Below are 21,819 nucleotides of genomic sequence, written 5' to 3' on the forward strand. Positions count from 1 at the left end.
AAGGTCAAAGCAGAGCATGATTCACTGGGAGGAAACAGACATCTCAAACGCCCACTTCCTACTACCGTTAGGGTTGGGAATTGTACAGAGTTTAACAATTCAAATGATTCCAGAATCCTCAACTATTCCTTTATCAGTTCTGATTTTGAAATGCATCTTGCATCAGCATCCTGATGTTACTTGACATTACAGACTTCAACATGACAGTAACAATAAGAAACATTAAAAATGTATGATCCCTTCACATTTATTTAATATAGAAAAAACAAAAATGTCACCCATTTTCATTGCAAAACATCACATAGTAAAAAGAAAAGAAAGAAAATAATAAAAAATATTTTTTGAGCAGCAAATCAACATATTTGAATGATTTCTGAAGGATCATGTGACACTAAAGACTGGAGTTTTGGACCTTTGCATCTAGGGAATAAGTTTTGAAAATATATGCAAACAGAAAACAGTTATTTTAAATGTAAATTTTTTTCAACCTACTGTAGTTCAGCCTTGGTGAGAATAAGCCTTGGAAGCAAAACTAGTGTCATTGATTAATGAGTGACATTTAACATAACTTTAAAACTTGTACACAGCGACTGTATCAAAACAAATCAGAGAGGCAAAACTGTGTCACACATTAAAAAGCATGCAGAAATGAATTACTCTCAAACAGAAAAGGATTGGTTTTATTATTAACCAGATCTAAGCACTGAGATAAAGAACAACACTTACCAAGATAAATCAGTTTACAATTCATATTCCCAACAAGCAGATTAAACTAAAACATCACACGTAGCTGTGTTTAGATATGATTTAAAAGATCCCTTAAAGCTTTAAAGTGCGTGAAGAGTTTACATCTGCTGTGATCTCAGCGAGGGGAGAGTTATTAATGATGTATCTTATCTCATATTATTCTAGAGGTGAAGCAATGGTCAGGAACGGAAATTGCAAGATACAAAAAGAATTACACTCTCCATTATCTGAAAAGCTCTAGGAAGAAAACTGCATAGCGAATGAGAGGGATTATCATATGTATGCCCACAAGTCTTCCCATACATTATCTGCACCATCGAAGACCCCTCAAAAAATATAAAAATAATTTAAATCACACACACACAAATGAGTAAAAGTCAGCAGAGCGAGCAAAATCCATGTAAGCTCTGAATTCTCAACGTTGACCTCATTCACTGTAGTAGAATTACCAAAAACCTTCTCCCATCGCTTTTTCTCTCATTTCTCCTTTTGGTTTACAAAACTCAACTGCACCGTTTGTTCTGTACCTGAGTTTGGCTTTGGTTCTGCCTATGTATTCATGGTCTGGCTGAGCGTTCCTGATCCATAAAGGTGAAAAACAGACACACGGCGGAGGTGATGAGGGTGTGCATGGCCTCGTACAAGAGTTTCGGAGAAAACACGCTCCAGATGAAAAGGTGGTATCGGAGACCAGTGACCAGAACCACGTAAAACACGGCTGGGATGGACCGCAGGAGCGCAAAGCAATAGCTGCCATGGCCAAGACCCTGAGCCCTGAAAGAGAGAGAAAAAGACCAGAATAAAGACGTGCAGTCCGGTTATGGTCTGGACTTAGTCTATGATATGTGTCATTATAAAGACTGTAGTCATAAAACCATTAGGTTTCATCGACTGTGGTTCATTCCTCGTAATGCTAATGGAAAAGCTATTACATCCTTTACTAACCTTTGATTATATGTCATGTTTCACGACAAACGTCTATTGTACATTCATTAGGACAAATGCCACCTGCCATGGTCTGAAGGCGCAGCCATCAACAGGTCTAGATGCAATACTCTGACGTTCTAAAAGATAATGTGACCTTAATGGATTTGAATAGACTTGATGAGGCTGGCTTAGACTGTGTTAGACTGGCATGCACATGACTGGACTAGATGGGAAGGACTGGAATAGACGAGTTTATGATAGACTGGACTGGACTAGACTACTTTAAATTGAATTGGACTGGACTTGACTTGAATGGGCAGGACTGTACTAGTATAGACAAAACTGGATGTCCTCAACCTATAAACTAGACTGAATCTAATAGACTAGACTGGGGTAGATTACATTGGAATGAACTGAATTGGACTGGACTAAAAGGGATTGAACTGAATTATCATGAATTGAAGTTGGTAGGCTAGGTTACTGGGCTAGATTATTTTGGAATGAATTGGTTTGGATTAGAGGGGACTGAATTGGACCAGAAAGAGCAGGGACTAGCATGAACTGAAGTGGGCTAGGTTAGTTTAAATGGCCTCAGCCTATTAACTGGACTGAACTGCCTTGCACTGAATTGGACCGAGTTGATAATAGACCTCAACCTTTAAACTGGAGCTGAAGACAGACTGGATTGGTTTGGACTATGTTGGACTGAAATGGATTAGACTGGACTATAATAGACTGAAGTGGGTTAGGCTAGCCGCTAGATTAAATGGCCTCAGTCTATAAAACTGGTTTAGACTAAATTTCACTGAAGTAAATCTGATTTTACTGGACTAATTTGACTGAGCTAGACTATATTTAACTGAATGGTTGGGCTAGATTAGATGGTCTCAACCTATAAACTGGACTGATTTACACTACTTTGGACTGAACTGGTCTAGACTGGGCAGGACTGGACTAGATGGCCCCAACCTATAATAAAACAGCGTTCTGTCAATTTAACTCTTGTTTTGAACACATATTCATTTTCAGCCTGAAAGAACAAGTTTTACTCATATGACAGACACTAGAATCTGGTTCCTGGATTGCAGGCTGTTGTATCAGAAATCTTTTCTCTAGCCCAAGGCGATTCAATGTGCAAACAGTCCGGTAAGCCTTTGACTCGCACTGTGAGAGTTTGGTTTCTCCATGGAGCAAATGCCCTCATTCCTCGTTCACATGAATTTGGATGTAGGGCAGGTACAGCACCAAACAGAAAAAGCTCTATGATCTGCGGACATGAGTCAAAGACATTCCGGCACCAGCCTTGCATTAAAAATGGAAATTTATTATTGTGGCGACATCAATATTGATAGCCCAATTCCCTAAAGTGGTAAACACAGTGCTTTCTGTCAATACTGATATGACAAGTGAAACATTGGGATAAAATAATCAAGCATGCAGCTCAGATCTTTCTCAAACAGCAAGCTGGATCGAGCCAGCTGAAGATGCTCCCCTGATGAGCGCGATGGCCTGGCGTGTTTTGTTGTGAGTTTAAACTCCATTCTTCCACCCAAAGGGACTGCCGCAGTCTGGCCCATAAAATCCCTCTCACAGGGAGAGAGAGAGATTCATTCTGGGAGATTTCCTCTCCGGCATAATTACGCTCACAAGGGAACTAGACAAGGATAAGTGAGATAGCGGTGCAGGGTTCAACCTGGAAACTAATCAGTGAATTTAAATTACGTTACAAGACAAAATCCGAAGACTGACAGGAGAAATCAATACCAAAACACATTTAAAGGGACAGTGATTTACTCCCCGTCATGTGGTGCCAAACCTGTGATGGGACACAAAGCATATGGACTACATTTATGGTAATTTAATGTTGTTTCTTCTTTTGTGTTCTGAAGGAGAAAGAAAGTCATACGAGGTTTGGAATGACATGAGAGTGAATAAATGATGACAATTTTCAATTCTGGGGTGAACTGTATCTTTAAATTTGTTTGTTTTTGCTGTTGTAACATGCTGAATTCATGAGCAATCTTGGTTAGTTTCTACTACTTCCGCAAGTTTTACAAAGTAGGAATGTGACAGAAAGGACAATACAGTTTACTTAGAGTAGACAGACTGAAAACACAATGTTCTCTGCTCTGTTGGACACACTATCAATCAATGCAAGAGAACAACAGCAAACCACATTTAATACTGAATCAACCGAGGAACAACATACTGTTCAGTCTAGTTTTGACTGACAGGTCGCCTGTCTAAACAGACCGGCTGATTTCCAGACCGTGGAGCTGCTCATACTTGCAGTGAATCTTCTGTAAACTGCAGAGCCACATTACAGTCCCCGCTGCTGATTCCCGACAGCACTGCCTAAAATCATTTTCCCGCGTCTGTCACAAACATCTCTGTGAACAGAACGGTGGTCCTTCTTCGCCTCACGAGGAGTTTGCCGGCGGATGAAGGCATTTGCAATTCAAATCCACACCTCAGACACTCGGGTAGTAGATTGTTTGCCGGATTCAATATCCCTGAACACAAAGCACCTGTTGCCTCAGAGGAAATGAAATATCTCCTAACAACCCTCCGTATTTCTCTCTCTCAAATGGATTGTGTAAATGCTCGGCTCAGATGGGGGACGGGTCAGCCGGGCCTGCTGGGATTGCTGAAAGCGGAGTATTGATCAAAGAGCATTTCCTGGATCTTGTGTGTGTGCTGTAGTGACACTGCTGACTGAGCATGCTGAATTATATATGTCAGACTGAATGTCTCACCACTTAAGACGGTCATTTATCAGGCTCTATAGTCGGACAGCACTTTAGGGGAAATCTTCGAGCCTCACAGGGACAGACTTATTATAAATGAAGAGTGGGTGGTTCACACAGGCAGAGTTTGATCCTCTGCATTTATGTGGGATTATGGGATATGTAGAGTGCATCTACCAGGGTCATGCGAATTGCAAATGCCTTTTAATGTCCAATTTGAGTAATGAATTTTAATTGAGGAAGTAAAATGGGATGCAGAAGTTTGAAAGTGAATGGAAGCTAAATTGGTTGAAATTCAAAGAAAATAATACAACAAAATGTTAACTAGAAAAGCAAAGTTTGAATAGCTTTGAAGTTTGAAAGTTTAGAACTCTTATAGATGGAATGGCTGATCGAGATTGATTAATTAACCTACAGTTTGTGGATCAGTGAGGAAGAAGAGCTTTCTCAGAATCCATGTTCAATTTCTTTGAATTGCAATTCAGTAAATTCCTATTTTTGTCATTCCAAATAAAATTCCAACTTCCATTAAAATTTCAGCTGATTAATTTGTTCAGAGTTTTACCAGTTCTTTCATTTAGAATTTTGCTCACTCCTGACATCACTGACACAAATGCAGCTGTTCATATTGATTCCAGGGTCCAAAGAGTGCAATTCAAACACTCCCAAGCCATGCAAATAGTCCACTGGTGCAGGATGCTGCTCAAACAATGCCCATCTGTCCCACAAACATCCTGTTTCTATCCCATACTCTTTTTTTCTGATATGTTGCACACATTGTGATGTTCTTACTAAAACAGAGGCTAAACTCTTCTTCTGAAAGACTAGATAACTAAGAACCATTTAAAACCATTTCCCAAGAAGTCCATTTATAATGTTAGCAACAGTTTTTTTGCACCAAAAATGCCAATTTTCATGTAAATTAAAAGGCAAAAATTGACAAAATTTTTTAAAAAGCAGCATCAGAATTGCAGCACTACTAAACGTGTGTTTAAAACAGACACTTTTTTTCCAGTGACATTTTTGCTATAACTAAATGACAGTGTTATACTGATGTCACTTTGTACTTGAGGACAAAAATGGAATAACAACAATTGTAATTCTTCTTATTATTATTAATATTTGTTGCTATTATTCATACTTCAATAATTAATTCCTCAATAATTCAAAATTCAATAATTAGTAGTATATTTATAATAATTAATTAAAAATTGTCATCAGAACTGACATAATATACCATTAAGAGGAGTGTTTACACACACTTCTATGGACAGTGATGGCATAAATGTATTTTAATCTTCTCAGAATTGCAAGCAATGTATCATTCTCACTGAGAATACAATTTTGAGAAGAGAATTTCTCAGGCATTACAACTGCAAAGTGAAAAAAGGTGGTGCAATACTAAAGTGCTGGTGTAAAAGCAAATAAATAATGCATGCATCCTGTGATTTATGATAACCAGATATGAATTTCATCACAACTACACCAGTCTAAGCACTAGAATTATTTAAATCAAATCATGAATATTAATATTTAATTTACAGATGATGAAAACAACAACTCCCAAACCCCACCTAAGACTACTGTGCCTTTAAAACTTTTACAGTATGTAAATGCCCTCTGTGTTTGCATGCAAAAATGAGAAACAACTCTAATAAAATGCAGCGGCATGCTTTAACGTTGGGATCCTTCTGAAGGGTCTGCAGCTGCTACACAAAGGCCACATACACACTGCAGCTCAATTTGGTTGTCAGTTCACCTTTTAGTGCTTAATCCTGTTCAGTACACACAGTTCAGACAACTGTTTAAGGTGGGGTAAGCGATTTCTGGAATCCAATGTTGATATTTGAAATCACCAAAACAAACACGAAACAAACTACCCCAAAAGGGTCTCATCCCTATTTTGATGGCTCTGCCCCACACATATGTAGCCTACGCAACCCAAAAAACGATTAGTTCTGTGAAACAAAGCAAAAACAATGTTACACCGTGTCTACAACGGACGAGATCAGCGCGACAAAATACTATAGAAGTCATTATAAGACACAAATTTCAAATGTTTTGCAATGGTCCAGTGTAGGCAGACTTTAGCTATTGCGGCGTGCCACTTCCGGTGTAGACACGCAAGGTATTACTAACCTATCGAGAAGAACCAAAGCAACCTCGGCGTCCGATCGCAGGCCTTCCGCTCCTTGAGTTCTCTCCAGTGCTGGAAAGCTGATCCGATATTTATACGGGTCTTACTTCTTGCCTTATCATTCCGCAAACGTCTTCCTCTTTTGTTTTTTATTCGCCATCTCTATCTTTATGTCGCTCGGCTCGGCTGTTCACTGAACACTCTCTCCTCCACATCAGGAGTAGACACGCCCCTTACTGCTGACTGGCTACAAGTTTGTTTTGGTACTCGGCCCCGACTCAATTTTCTAAAGCGTTTTGGAAAAATTACATACCCCACCTTTAATTCTACAACCACATGAACTCTCATGAAATTCAGGTAGTAACAACAGCATTCACAGAAATGTGTACAGAACCGAACTGAACAAATACTGTAGCTGTTAATGATGTTTTTAAACGCATATCTGTGTTGAGTATTTTCTGCATGTGGTGTAATAAAATCACAGAGTATGTTTTGACTTTGACTTAGCGTTGCCAGATATTGCTAGAAAAAACAACAACAACAATTAAGAACAAGCCCATAATAAACTCAAAACCAAACGGTTTATCTTAGAAATAAGCCACATGACTTACTTTATTAACTCTTTAAACTGTATCGCTTTATGAGTTAAGCCCAAACTACAAGCTCAAAGACTATTTTACAGATGTCCTTGCTGCATTTCTGGACCTGGGAACATTGCAGTTGCATTGCTGTCTACGAAGGGTAAGAGAGCTCTCAGATTTGATAAAAAATATCTTAATTTGTGTTCTGAAGATGAACAAAGGACTTATGGGTTTGGAACGACATGAGGGTGAGTAATGACAGAATTAGGACTTGCGTTTAATTTTTGGGTGAACTAACCCTTGAAGTTCTCCAGCTGTTTTGCAATAACAGTATCTATCCTACAGTACTTGCTCCTTATTACCTCATCATGACTGGATGGAAAAAGTTTCTGAACACCTCAGTGTGCATGTACGTGGTCTTACGTGTCTGATGTCAGAACGCTTTTGCAGAGTGCGGAGAAAGTCTTGAGTGCTGAACGTTACAGTATGTTTTGATGGCACATTGAAATCTTTTAGCTCAAAAGACCAAGGAAAATTTGATTTCTCCTGGAATGACCTCTTAAAGAATAATTTCAGTGTGTAAAAATCAAGAGGCCAGTAAATTCTCTGTGTGTGTGTGTGCGTGTGTGTGTGTGTGTATCCTGGGCGAAGTCTGATTGTCTCGGTATGATTTCCATTATTCATTGTTCTGTGAGTGGCTCTAATTGTACCATCATTACCAGCTCGAGCTCTAATAACTGCCCCCGATTCCTCATTCGCTCTGACAGATCACTTCAAGCGCCATTAAAACAATTATCTTAAGAAGTCTAGCACTGATTAATATTCCCATAATGCTCTGTAATTACGCATCACTGATATGTGGATGTGGCCTGCATCTTTGAAAACAATCTTTTTTGTCTGTCTTCTATTTCAAAGTGATAAAAATGTAGAGATTTTTTTGAAAAAAAGCAGCACAAATTTCTAAGGATAAAGAAAATGAAAGAAGAGGTTTGCTTTGAGGAAAAAAGACGTCCCTATTACAGTGAACTACAGAAGCGCTGTTATTGCCCTTTAACTCATGAGTCATTTTAAGCTTTTTTACTGCACTGCAGTATTTGTAATAAAAAAGCATCACATCGGAATATTGTTGCAGCATTATTGCATACAACTCTTTTTAAAGGGGCCATTGTTGAGTAAAACACAATGTTCTTTGCCACACTTTGTGTAAAAACTCTAATTATGGCAATTCAAATGTTCCCAAAGAGCTGCAAAAATATACAGATATTTTAGTATAATTGAGATGCTATTATAGTTTTTATTCATATTTTGATTTATTAAAATTGTATTAATTAAATTTTTATTTTAAAGTTTCAGTCTTTGTGATTTTAAGAAGTTTTTTATTTAATCATTTATTTTAAATCTTTATTACAGATTTTAATTTCGCTTTAAGCTATTTTAGTAATTCAAATGAGAGATATAATAAATAAATAAGTTACAAATGCAGAAGTAATGTTTTGATATACAAGACATCAAATGTTGAATACTCGTTTGAAATTATAAAAAATAAATAAATCAAAAGATACTTTAAACGTTAAATTAAAACCACCAGTAGGTGTCAGCAAGTCACTGTTAATAAGTGAGTCATTACGATTGAATCGAATCATTTAAACAGTTGATCCATTCAGAACGACCGTCATTGCTCGGAGAAGTAAAACTGTGCTATGGTGGCTGTGTTTTGGAATTATTTTTGTTGTCGAAATAGAGCAAAAACAGGCAATATGGTGTCTAAAATGCAAGTATCTAAATTAACTTTTTGTTTTTTGAACTGTTGTAAAAAATCTATATGTAATCATGCTGATTTTTGGAGAAAAAAACGTCACTCTTCGTGTGATATTGATTTACTATATGATATAAATATATACAATTTCTGCCCCTATATCTTCAATTTTGTGATCATTCTAAATGCATTTTAATAGACTTAATCACGCAGTGAAAGAACACACTCTAAATGCGCGTGCACTAGTCTAACCTGCTTTGTTTGGTTTTTGGCAAAATACCGATAATGTAAAATCACACATCGTTAAAACAACAATTATTCCAATTATTGAAATACTGCGCTTTCCCAGGTAACGGCTGTACACAAAACAGCTCCTGCTCATAAAAGCTGCTTAATCAGGAATTATAGGTAAAATGAAATTAAAGGCAGGGTAAGCGATTTCTGGAAGCCAATGTTATTTGAAATCACCAAAACAAACACGCCCCTACCCCAAAAGGGTTACGCCCCTATTTTGATAGATCCGCCCCACGTATATGTAGCCTACGCAACCCAGAAAACGATTAGTTCTGTGAAACATAAGCCGCTTTTCCACTGAAATTACCTGGAACAATATGTCCCAGGAAGGTTTTTCCCAGGAACATTTTTTCCCCAAGACCTGTTGCTGTCTGCGTTTCCATCAGTCTAAAGTACTAAGAAGATTAGACAAATAGTCTGCTGACGTAACGTTAATCTGCACGCGTTTCTCAATACCATACGCAAATTTCGGACTTGCATCTTCGGTAGTTTGGATAGATTTACCCAAAACTAATTATATGTTATGTTTATACACTACAGAGACATCAGAGCCAGCCGAGGTTATGCTCCTCTCTTCAGGATACATGAGCAATGAGCGCCCGGTGATCGCGTGGAGCTCATGTCTCCGAAATCGGCGAAGCACATTTTCAAATAGGCGCTGTTTTTATAAATAAACCACAGATTTGAGTTTTAAACAACTACATTCTCGCCTTAAATACATGCGTTCAGTGTAGGCAGACTTTAGTTGTTACGTCGCGTCCGGTGTAGACACGATTTTACTCGCCTATCTGGAAGAAACAAAGCAACCTTGGCGTCCGATCGCAGGCCTTCCGCTCCTTGAGTTCTCTCCAGCGCTGGAAAGCTGATCCGATATTTACACGGGTCCTACTTCTTGCCTTATCGTTCCGCAGTCTTTTTCCTCTTTTGTTTTTTATTCGCCATCTCTATCTTTCTGTCGCTCGGCTCGGCTGTTCACTGAACCCTCTTCTCCTCCACATCACGAGTAGACACGCCTCTTACTGCTGATTGGCTACAAGTTTGTTTTGGTACTCGGCCCCGACACAGTTTTCTAAAGTGTTTTTGAAAAATGACATACCCTGCCTTTAAATTGCCAACGACACGTTTCTGAGGACAGTCGGTTCCCTTCAGATACATTCAAATAAAGACATCCGTGCCACGTTTTGACTTGAAATGTGCAGCGCTCATATTTATTCAATGACATCATTAAGAGTCTGGAGAAACTCTTAAAAATTATTTCCCAAAACCTTAATAAATTAGAACAGGCCCAAAAAGAATGAGGCAGGGATGCTGGCTCCACACCGCAACGTGGACAGGTAGGGTCCAAATCAGGAAATATCCTGCTAAGCTGTCCCCTAGACCAATAAATACGATGAACTACCTTAAATTGAATAAGCCTGTCTAGAGTTAACTGAAGAAGAATGTATCCTTTTTAAGACAGCATCCCAAGTTTCATTTTCTAACATAATACTTAAATCTTCCTCCCAGAGAGATTTTAATGATCTACTAGATGGGGTTTGTTTGTTATTATATTATAAATATTTGATATGGCACCCCTAATACATCTATACTGATGTAAAATGCCCTCCAAAATACCACTAGGTGGAGCAGCGGGGAAGTCCGAAAAATGTTTATGGGCAAAGCTTCGAGCTTGAAGATATCGGAATAAATGTGAATTAGGCAAACTGAATTGTTTTTTAAGTTGGTCAAAGGAAGCAAAATTGTTATCTATAAATAGCTGGTCAATCGTGACTAAGCCTTGTGACTTCCAAATATTAAAGGCCCCATCAAAAAGAGAAGGTGGAAAAGAAACGTTACTGGCAATGGGTGCAGCTGAAGAAAGACCCTTAAGCTGTAGAGTCCAAATCCTCAGAGAATGTTTAACAATTGGATTCTTAATCAAGATACTATGAGTGGAAGGGACAGGAGAACAGAGCAAAGATGTTAATGTGACTGGGGAGAAACATATAGCCTCTATTTGGACCCAGAGAGGTTTACACAATTGCAAATCATGTAGCACCCAGTATAACAAGTTTCTAAAGTTGGCTGACCAGTAGTAAGTTTGAAAGTGAGGCAAAGCCAAACCTCCCACCTCCTTTGGCTTAAACAAATGCTTTAGACCTATTCGTCTGGGTTTGTTATTCCAGATAAAAGAAGAAATTATTTTTTCCAGACTGGAGAAAAAAGACTTGGGAATAAATATGAGCAAACATTGAAATAAATATAAAAATTTGGGACTGCATTTACCTTTCCTATTAGTGAGAGGGGAGGGGGTTTCCATGATAAAAACAAAGATTTAGTAAGTTCTAATAAAGGGTTAAAGTTAACTTTAAACAAGTCAGCATATCTACTTGGACTTGGACCAAGTGTTACTTGGACGCCTAAGTACTTGGTTATTGACAACTCTGAACTGGAAATTTGATTATGAGATACTTAATGCAGCTGAATTTACTGGAAATAATTCACTTTTAGAAAAATTCAACTTATAACCCGAAAAAAATACTAAATGAGTCCAGTAAGTATCAAGTACTAACCTTGATACTTACAATGCCGAGGTCACGGCTTTCGATTCCTAATAAAACACACTGAATACTTCAAACACAAACATCAACTAAACAACACGTAATACACTGCAGTTCAAATATTTGAATTTTTAATGTTTTTGAAAGAAGACTCTAAAGCTCATCAAGAGAGCATTGTGAAATATTTTTACATTTAAAATGAAATTTAAAACAGTTTTCTTTGTGAATATATTATAAATGTAATATATTCCAGGTATATGCTCTCTCAGAATACTACAAGATCATATAACTCTAGTCCTACAACATGAGCTTGTGTGTGTGTGTGTGTGTTACCTGTCTCTCTGTGAGCCGAGGAAACACAGCAGATGACAGGCCCAGAGCAGCGGTCCTGCGTAGGTGCTCAGCGCCGTCAGGAAAATGGCAGGTGCTTCCACATAACTCTCCAGACCCACAAAACCCACAGAGATGTCCACCGTCCCGATGTTATTAGAGTTTCCCTGAAGAGACCATAAAACATTGACACGCATAGGTTAACATGCATTTTGATATTTTATAAAGACCCCAAAAATGAATGTGCCATGGCTGTCTGGAATAATATGAGAGCGAGGGGAATTAATATTTTTGAGTTAACTCCTTTAATACTTTGTGCTAGTGACTTTGAAAACCCCTTAACTGTAAATATATGCTAAATAGGGGTTCTTGAGTTGATGAAAAGATAATAATCGATTGTTAAATTAAAATAAATAAATGCGGATGCACATCTCCATAAAAATTTAATTTCAATATAGTATAGTGCGATTATAAAATCATAGGCAGAGATTTTATTCAATAAGTGTATAGTCTTCTGGGCTGTGTTTCATTTTGGGAACGCAATGTGCACCACGCTCACATTTGCATAATTTCCAACATTTCTGTGGATAGAAGTTTACAGCATTTCAATAGTATTCCACCAAAATAAAACCTTGAGGATCTGAATGTTTGAAAGTGCAAAATTTAAGATGTAAATATTAGTATTTTACATTCCAGTGTAAAATTAAATTATTATAATTATCAAATACTCTTTTTTTGTAATTTCACAGGATAATTTACTATTTAATTTACAACAGTAATATATTTATATCTTCAATTTTAAAGGATTAAAATACTGATATTTCTACTACTATTTATAATTATTATTATTATTAAGCCCTATATGCATGCAGTCCTATATATAAATATTCTTAATATAAAAACGAATCAAAATAAAACACTACCTAAAACAAATCATGTCATTTAACAATCAACCAACATCGGAGAACCTTGAAAAGAAAAGAAAACAAACAAAAAAAAATTTTCATGCAGCCCTATATATAAATAATTTCAAAAATAATAATAAAAAAAAAAATTAACTAAAAAATCTTTAAATGTTATTTGACCATTAACCAACCAACATCAGAGAACCAAGGACATTAATAATAATGTATTATTATGATTATTACTAATCCCTATACTGTATACATGCATGTAGCAACTCATAATGTGATAACTGCACATAATGTAAAAATTGCACATAATGTAATATTACATTTTTGTCTTGAGCTCATAATGTAATAATTTTTGTAATGTAATAATTTTTCACATAATGTAATAGGTTATTGTATGAGAAATGTATTACATTATGAACACACTGTGGCAATTTATAATGTAATCACAGTTCATAAGGTAATACCAGCACATAATTTAAATTCATGTTTACAATATTATAATTATCTTTCAAGATAATAAATTTGACCACAAAGCATAATCGTTTTATGTAAAATAAGCTACTACATTAAAAGAAAATTAGGCTTCTTAGGCTACCTTGTGAACTTTTATTGTGAAGAAATATTTAACTCGTGCTCCGTGCTGCCGTTGCCTGAGGCAGATAATGCAATCTACTACATTAGACTTTGGACTTTTATTAGTTTTTTTTCCAAATTTGGTCATAAAAATGAAGATGCATGAATTTTTATCAAACAATTAAAATATATTTATATGCAACCACTGTCGTTGTTATCATACCACGGAAATTACCTGAGAAATTAAAGTAAATATTTCAGCAAACTGCGCTCTTTCAAGGGAGTGCATTTAATGCATAGCCAAAGAGCATAATCTACTGTAAGTGTTTAAAACGTGCAAATAAGATTGCCAACTGCTCCCATATTTAAGTAACATTCCATATTAAATCCATACAGAAAGCATTGTGCCACACCCAGTTTAGAGAGCTAAACTAAACAAAAGGGGAACTCTCAAAATAAATTAAAAAAATATTTTTTTTTCATGATGTTAAGAGGAACAATGTCCCCTCACTAAAGTTTAGCTATAGTTTATTAGTTTATTCTATATAAATGCTAAAATGAATCTCAGACGTGAACATATTTGCTTAGTCTTTTGATGTACAAATTAATTCTAAAATAAATATATATGTCCTTTAATAATTCATTTGTTTGTGTACACACACACACACACACAAATTATTTTTAAAAGGAAATATATATTTCTTTTTAGAAGTAATTTGTAAATGAAAAGATTAAGCAAAGCAAATATGTTCACATCTGAGATGCATTTTGACATTTATCTCTGTATCTCTATCTCATATCACACACACACACACACACACACACAAACTATTTTGACTGTCCCTTATACTGGGCTGCTTACACTTTATTTCCCCACCAATGTCAAAATCAAACCTATGCCCTTGCTTCACATAACACAAAAAGAAACTTGTCTTTGGCTTATTCTTCACCATAATACTATTACTGTAGCTGTTTATTATAATTATATTTAACAAGTCTTATTATACCTACACCGATTATACTCATTTATAGTTCATATTCACATTTTTAGCAGTTTTTTCTCCTGTCTCTGATGTGTTCTAACAACATCAGAATTCTGGAACGCAGAATATTTTGATACTTGAATAAAAACAATGATAGCCATGAGAGCATCCGTACTGTAGTTGGTACTGTGATCTAACTGTGGTTTATCAATGTAAAAGGGCATGGAAATTAAGCAACGGATGATGAAACGTGCAGTACAATGCAATTTTGAAAGCACTGATGTTTTTATTTTTAAAAGCCTATTACAATTATGAAATTTGACTATTTTTGGTGAGTTTATAATGTAATAAATGTCTCATAATGTAATACTTGTTATTACATTGAGCTCAAGATTTGATTACATTTTGAGAAAATTATTATGGACATTTTATTACAATAATAATGTAATACTTATTACATTATGTGCAGTTATTACATTATGAGTTGCTACAATGCAGCCCTATATAATAAATATTTTTCAGCACCTACTAAAAGTAGATTTTCAAAAAAAAATAATAATGTCAACTGACCATTAACCAACATAAAGCAAGAACATGTAAATGTTAAATTGTTTAAAATATTAATCTAAGATTTCACGTGGGACTTCAGGTAAATATTTGATTCAATATTTGGTTGGGTTGACAGAGAATGTTTGGAAACGGCTGATATAAACAGTAGTAAAGTGATTCAGCAGAGGCTTGAGGCGTCCTGCAGTTATTCAGGTGAGGTGAGAGAAGCACCGTGTTTCTAGTCTCTGCTGACAGACTCGAGTCTGAGGGTCCCTCGGCTGATGGATGGATGAGGAAGAGGGGAAACAAACAAACAGATCCCGCTCTTTCCTGTCAGCGGCTCACAGGAGGCTGTGTCTGTCACTCCGGCCTCTCCTGTCAGGACAGGCAGATTTGGAAAATCCTCCTCCTCAATCGCTCTCCTCTTGCCTCTCTTACTCCCATTATTTCATGCTAGTTTGCAGTGTCAGACTGGGCGGAAAAAGGGCTTGGCCTGACAAAATGAGCTAAATTAATGTGACAATTAACAATCACCTCCATCCTGCTTAATTACTAGAGAGAGAGAAGAATATATCTGTCCTTTGACAGTTCAGTTGCATTGACCCTGACTTTCCCTCGATGATGATGTCATTGTCAAGACCATAATTCTATGCTCGGGTGCTTTAAATGATAATTGGCCAGTAAAGCATCATTTATGACCCTCCATTTCACACACACACACACACACACACACACACCGCAACTCAGCTCTGATCTGATTTACTCTCGATGTTTCATTATAAAAATGATTATTTTGATCAGGTTTATATACAGTCCATCCATCTGCCATCAGTTAGACAAAAAAGTTTTGTGACTTTTATTGCATGTCTGTCAGTTTTGAGGTCATTTATATTAAAAGTCAAAATTTTGGAATAATTAAAAATGTAATGTTTTTAAAAGAGGTCTCTTATGCTCACCAAAGCGAAATTTATCTGATGCAAAAAAATGAAGTAAAAACAGTAAAACTATGAAATATTACAATTTAAAAATTATTTTTGATATTTTAAAATTGAATTTATTCCTGTGATGTTGTATTATTATCAAAGATAAAAACAGTTTTTGCTGCTTAATATTTATGTGGAAACTGTGATTCACAAGTTTTGGGTCAGTAAAACAAAGAAAAAGTAATTAAGTAAAAAAAAAAACCATTAAAGACCTTTATAGTGTTACAAAATATTTCTATTTCAAATAAATGCAGTTCTTTTGAACTTTCTATTAATCCAATAATCCTGAAAAGATGCATTATGGTATTTCAACACTGACAAACATTCAACATTGATTACTAATAATTGATCATCAATAATAATAATAATAATAACTGAGTACATATCAGCATATTAAAATGATTTCTGAAGGATCATGTGACACTGAAGACTGGAGTAATGATGCTGAAAATTCAGCTTTGCATCACAGGAATGCATTAAATTTGAAAAATATTTATAAACGGAATAAAGTTTGAATTCAATTATTTCACAATATTACAGTTTTACTGAATTTTGATTAAATACATGCTGCCTTGGTGAGCAGAAGAGACTTCTTTCAAAAACATAAAACATCTTAATTATTCAAAATTTGATGAGTAGTATAAAGTTGGGTAATTTTTTATTTTTTTGCTGATACGCACATTTCAAAAACAGACCTAAAATATTAATCACTCATGTTGCACTGTACATATTTTAGTCTAATCAAATGCTGTCTAGAAAAAGTCTTGCCCCCATTACAACGCAACCGACTAGCAAGAGTTGGAATGAAACCACGCGTCATTGGGTCTTTGGTTGCCCTAACATGCATATTTTATTTATTTTCACAATCATCAATTGGTTGCAATGGAAGTTGCTAAAATATATTAATTCTGAAAGCCTCTTCATTGTTTTTTTTTCCAGATTTCAAACTGTCACGGCTGTAACTAAACCTGCTGCTAGAAATAAAGAAACAAGCTATTGAAAATGTCTCCAGCAGCAGCAGCTGATGATTTTATGGTTGAATTGGTAAAATATGTAAAGAAAAGTCCTGCACGTTTTGCTGAGTCAAGATTCTATAATGGAAATCTGAAATGAATGGAAGAATTCTGCTGTCGTCATTGTTTATGAGACTAAAGGGCATTTATGCACTCAGGTTTGTTTCATCTTCCATATGGATCAATATGGTTTAGGGTAGGATTCAAATTCTGTTCACAAGCCAGCCTAATTTGCAGAAGTGAAGTGCTTTCCTGTATAATGCATTTTTCTTGTCTACAAAGGAATAGATTTTAGTCAGCAGACTGCAGTCGTTGAGTCTCTTGCAGTAACATTTATAAACTACTATAATATTTTGATTTTTTGAATTATTAATACTGAAATATTCAATATATTATTTAAAATTGTATAATATAATTATTTTATATTTTATTTAATATTTGAATTAGCTTTTAATTTTTATATTTTGAGCTTTAATTTTAACTTAGGTTTTAGTAATTTTTTTGTTTGCTTTTGTCATTTTCTATTTATCTTCAATTTATTTCAGTTTTAGTTAGCTTCAGTATTTCGGTTTTAGTTTTAGTAACTTAGTAATATTTGAACATATCTTTACATATTTTTTATGTCTAATATTTTTTATATCAGTGGTCAAGGCAACATTTCTAATTAGTGTTTTATGTTTAATATTTTCCTATTTAATATTTATATTTTAGCTTTTTTTTCAATTAATGAAAATTATTTTGAATAGTTTTAGTTAACAATAGTAACACTGCAGCAGAAAGTCAAAAGTATAGTTCTTCATATGAAAAATCTTGTTAGTTAAACCAGACAAAAACATGTCATTTCAACAAACGCTTCCCTTTTTGCTGCCTTTGCTTCCTTCATTAACTAGTCTCAATGGTGGTATTGCAATGATGATAACGCAAACATACCAAGGTTCGGTGCCAGATACGGACAATCAGCCTTATTTATGATTTCCATGTAAATCATTCATAAATTCAATGTGAAAAGTATTTCAACTCTCGATGGAAAAAAACTTGGGTTTAGGCCGAGAGATCGACCCCAACGTGTGAAAACATCCTGAGAACAATGAAACTGCAATTATTTAATGGATATGCATTAATGGAGGAAACCAGACCAGTATTGTCTTCACTAAACCAAGCCATTCTTAAAGATGTTCTCTCATCATTACCTGAAAGTAGAAGAAAGCCTGGCCGAACCAGTAGTGCATGATGGTGGTCTGGGCAGCATCGTAGTGCAGCTTCTTCCAGATGAACTGAGCCATGACGGTCTGGATGAGCAGACAGCAGGCCAGCGTGGGCAAATTATGAGCCCTGAACAGCAGAGCCACCAATAACACCACACCACTGTACACTTCCCACAGTCCTCTGCTCTTCAGCCGCCCGCTGTCCACCGCTGACGACATCACCTGCGAGCGTAACAGGTCCTTCACGCCGGTGAACAAGATACCGAGGACGAAAACGTAGACGAATCGCGCCTCGACGGTTCCTCTGAAAGAGAACGTGAGAAAAACAGAAGGAAATATTCTTGTTTAGGCTCATCAAAGACACACATTTTCACCCGCGCTCTTTCTTACACACGGAAGAATCGATATCGACTGCAAGCACCCTTTTGTTTGAAGGCTCGTCTTCATCTCGGGCAAAGCTTGTGAAGTCTGGAGAGAATCAATAACAGCGAAGTTTGGTGCTTGGCAGAAGAGAGCAGAAATTACTTATTATAGCTCACAAGGGGTCAGTGGGGTCATCTGGAGGAAATCAGCAGAAACCGCCTGAAAGACCACCTTCTTGCTTTTGACAATGTAGCCTAGTAAATGCAGCAAAATTGCTGGGACAATATCAGGTCAACATCAGATATACTGACAGACCATACAGTACGCAAAATACCTCAAATAAATGCTCCTACTGTCAGGACAAAGTATACTGAAGCTATTTAATGGGATAATATACAGTACAACATGCTAAACTAGATCTGATTGTAATATTAGCATTACGGTATATAATATAATTTAAGCGTTAATTACACCGTTGAGCAGTGTAGCCAATCACAGACATATCTGTTGATTTCTTGAACACAACTGCCAATCCGAGGCGTTTAAGTTAGAATCCACTCACCATTCAAAACACTAGCTTTTCTCCATTGCTCAGTTTTGCAAGCTCGCGAATCCTCTCATTAGTGATTATAAAGAGAGTGCTCTTTGTGTGTTTTCTAGGCTATGACTAATCCATTCAGAATTTGTATAAAACTTTTGTTTTCTGGCCACATACACACTGCAAAGTTTCTGGAATGACATTTGCATATTTATGTGGGATTCACACTTGAAAGAGCAATGGACATGACAAAAATATATTCTACGTGAAAATTTATGTGCATTGAGGTTAGAGCACACTCACTAATTTCTGAAGCACCCTCAGTATTTCATTCTGGAACCGAGCCTGGATAAAACTGTGTTTGAGCAGTTTTCATTATCAGTAGCTCATATTTAGGTGATCGCTGTGGCAGTAGGCTATGCTTCAAAGTCAGAAAAGTGAGCAGGATATTTATTAATTTCCTCAGTGAAAATCTCAATACAGTTAGAATAAACATTAATGCATTTGTTACTTATCTGCTAATTTCATTTTATATGCGGATTTTTATTATTATTTTTTCTTCTCTCATTTAGTTAACTCATGGCCATGATTAAACTAAATAAATTCTTTTGATTTTTAAATTCATGGTCACGATAGCTTGATTTTTTGGTTGCATTAAAAAGTCCAAATCATTTTAGTGAATCGGTTTATTCTAATGATTCATGGATCAATTCAAACTGAAACAATTCAATGATTCATCTCTGCACAAGTCTGGTTTAGTACTAAAACAAGTTGTTAAACACTGCCATTCATCACTGTTTTTAACTCTATATTCTAGTTTTTTTTAGTGTACATTAATCTTTCATTTAAATTCATTTGAAACCCTTATTCTTTAACCAAAAATACTCTGATTAAATGATATTATATAATCCAATTATGATGATATGATCTAGTTTATCATACAGTACATTGCCCACTTGAACAGCTTCAGTGCACTCTGTGTAAGTTGCTTGTATAGTGCACTTTTCCCAAAGGGCAGTGTGACTGTATGTACTTTAACTATGTTAAATCAGGAGTCGCTTGTCGCTGGAGACTCTACAGTTTCACACAACACTGGATCAGTCACATTAAATGTGATTAGAGCGAAACAGGCGAGGGATTTCAGCAATTTCTCTGGAGAAGAAGGAAAATCTCATCATTTCTATTGCCACTGTGTCTCTGTTCCTCTTCACTGTAAATAAGCTCCATCAGAGAGCAAACTACATCTGCACAAAACACTTTAATCCAACACGCGTTACCATGCCAACCAGAACTTGGCAACGGCACGTTCCCAGGCATGGACGCATATGCCGAGAGAGTGACGCAGCAGGAAAAGTGACGGTTGGAGAAAATCATCTGACACACACACAGACTCTGCATTTGCTTTAACATGTGCAAACAAATGTGGAACAATTCATTTTGTGTTTTATTACTATAACGCCACCTGCAAAGCTAATGCTTGAAGGTCAATAAACTTTGTGAACTCTATTATATTTTTAAAGGTTAAAAAGGAGTGTTTCACGAAAAAAATAAAATAAAAATAAAATTCAGTCATCATTTACTCACACCCTTGTTGATACAACCTGTATGACAGTTTCGTTTGTTGATTTTTTTATAAATTAATTCAGTAGGTCAGTCTATTCACTTAATCAAACTGCTTGTTTCTTTTGTTGTTAATTTGATCTTTTTTATTTTGCTCAGTCGTTCATTCATGCAATTCTTCAGTCTTTTATTTTTTCCAATTATTTGATCTTTCTTTTTTGTTCTTTGTTTGGTTATTTTGTTCCTTTGATCTTTTATGCCCATTTGTTCATGCGGTTTTTCAGTTTATTTATTCAAAATAGTTATTCTTTTTCATTGCTTTTTTCTTTTGTTCATTCCTGCAATTGTTCAGTATTTTATTTATTAATTTAGTCTAAATATTTGTGCATTTTAATTTTTTTGTTTATTCCATTATTTGTTGTTTTATCTATATTTAATTTGTTCATGAAGCCAAACTAATAAGTTCAATAAAATTTCAAAAAGGAGTGCTTAATGCAAAAACAAAAAATTTGGACATAATTTACTCACACTCACATCACCTCTGTGACTTCTGTAGAACACAAAACTAGATTGTGTTTATGCAAAATGTTTGCACTGCTCTTTTTCAATCCTACTAAAGTCATACAATGTATGGAAAAGAGCAGAATGAATCATTTTTCAACATTTCGGTTCAACAGAAGAGAGAAAGTCACACTGGGTTTGAAATTACATGAGAGAGAGCAGCAAAGTCCCAAGTAGTTTTAAAAAGCTACTGTGAACTACAGCATAAGAAATGAGAGGAAGAGCTAAACACATTAGCATGTCTTTGCTTGGAGAAAGAAAGCAGATGTTCCATCATGCTTAATTTATCTACAACAACAGAAACTCAATCAGAGCGTGAGAAAGAAAGAATGAGAGCAATTGAAACCATGAGTGTCCATTCATGTTTGGTGTTATTTATACTGTAGTGTCACCCAAAGAGAAGAATGACCATAAAACACTGAAGAAAAGAAAAATCTAACATAATGACGTGGCAAGACAGAAAGAAATATCAAAGAATTTGAATGAATGAATAAATAAATACTGAACAATCACAGGAA

At 35.7% G+C, this 21,819-nt stretch overlaps 1 protein-coding gene across 1 annotated transcript in view; it reads right to left on the bottom strand.

Moving 5' to 3' along the window:
* Positions 1–232: 232 nt before the first annotated feature.
* The window catches only part of LOC306883571 (GPI ethanolamine phosphate transferase 2-like), a 137,894-nt gene continuing 116,307 nt past the window's right edge, over positions 233–21,819 (bottom strand). The window contains exons 11-13 of the mRNA XM_079438934.1: positions 18,265–18,583; positions 12,063–12,226; positions 233–1,521 (exon numbers count right to left, since the gene is read on the bottom strand). Coding sequence (XP_079295060.1) covers positions 1,305–1,521; positions 12,063–12,226; positions 18,265–18,583 — 700 coding nt within the window. The 3' untranslated portion in view covers positions 233–1,304. The remainder of the gene's footprint in view (positions 1,522–12,062; positions 12,227–18,264; positions 18,584–21,819) is intronic.

This window comes from Barbus barbus (assembly GCF_936440315.1).
Source record: "Barbus barbus genome assembly, chromosome: 17".
Classification (NCBI taxonomy): domain Eukaryota; kingdom Metazoa; phylum Chordata; class Actinopteri; order Cypriniformes; family Cyprinidae; genus Barbus; species Barbus barbus.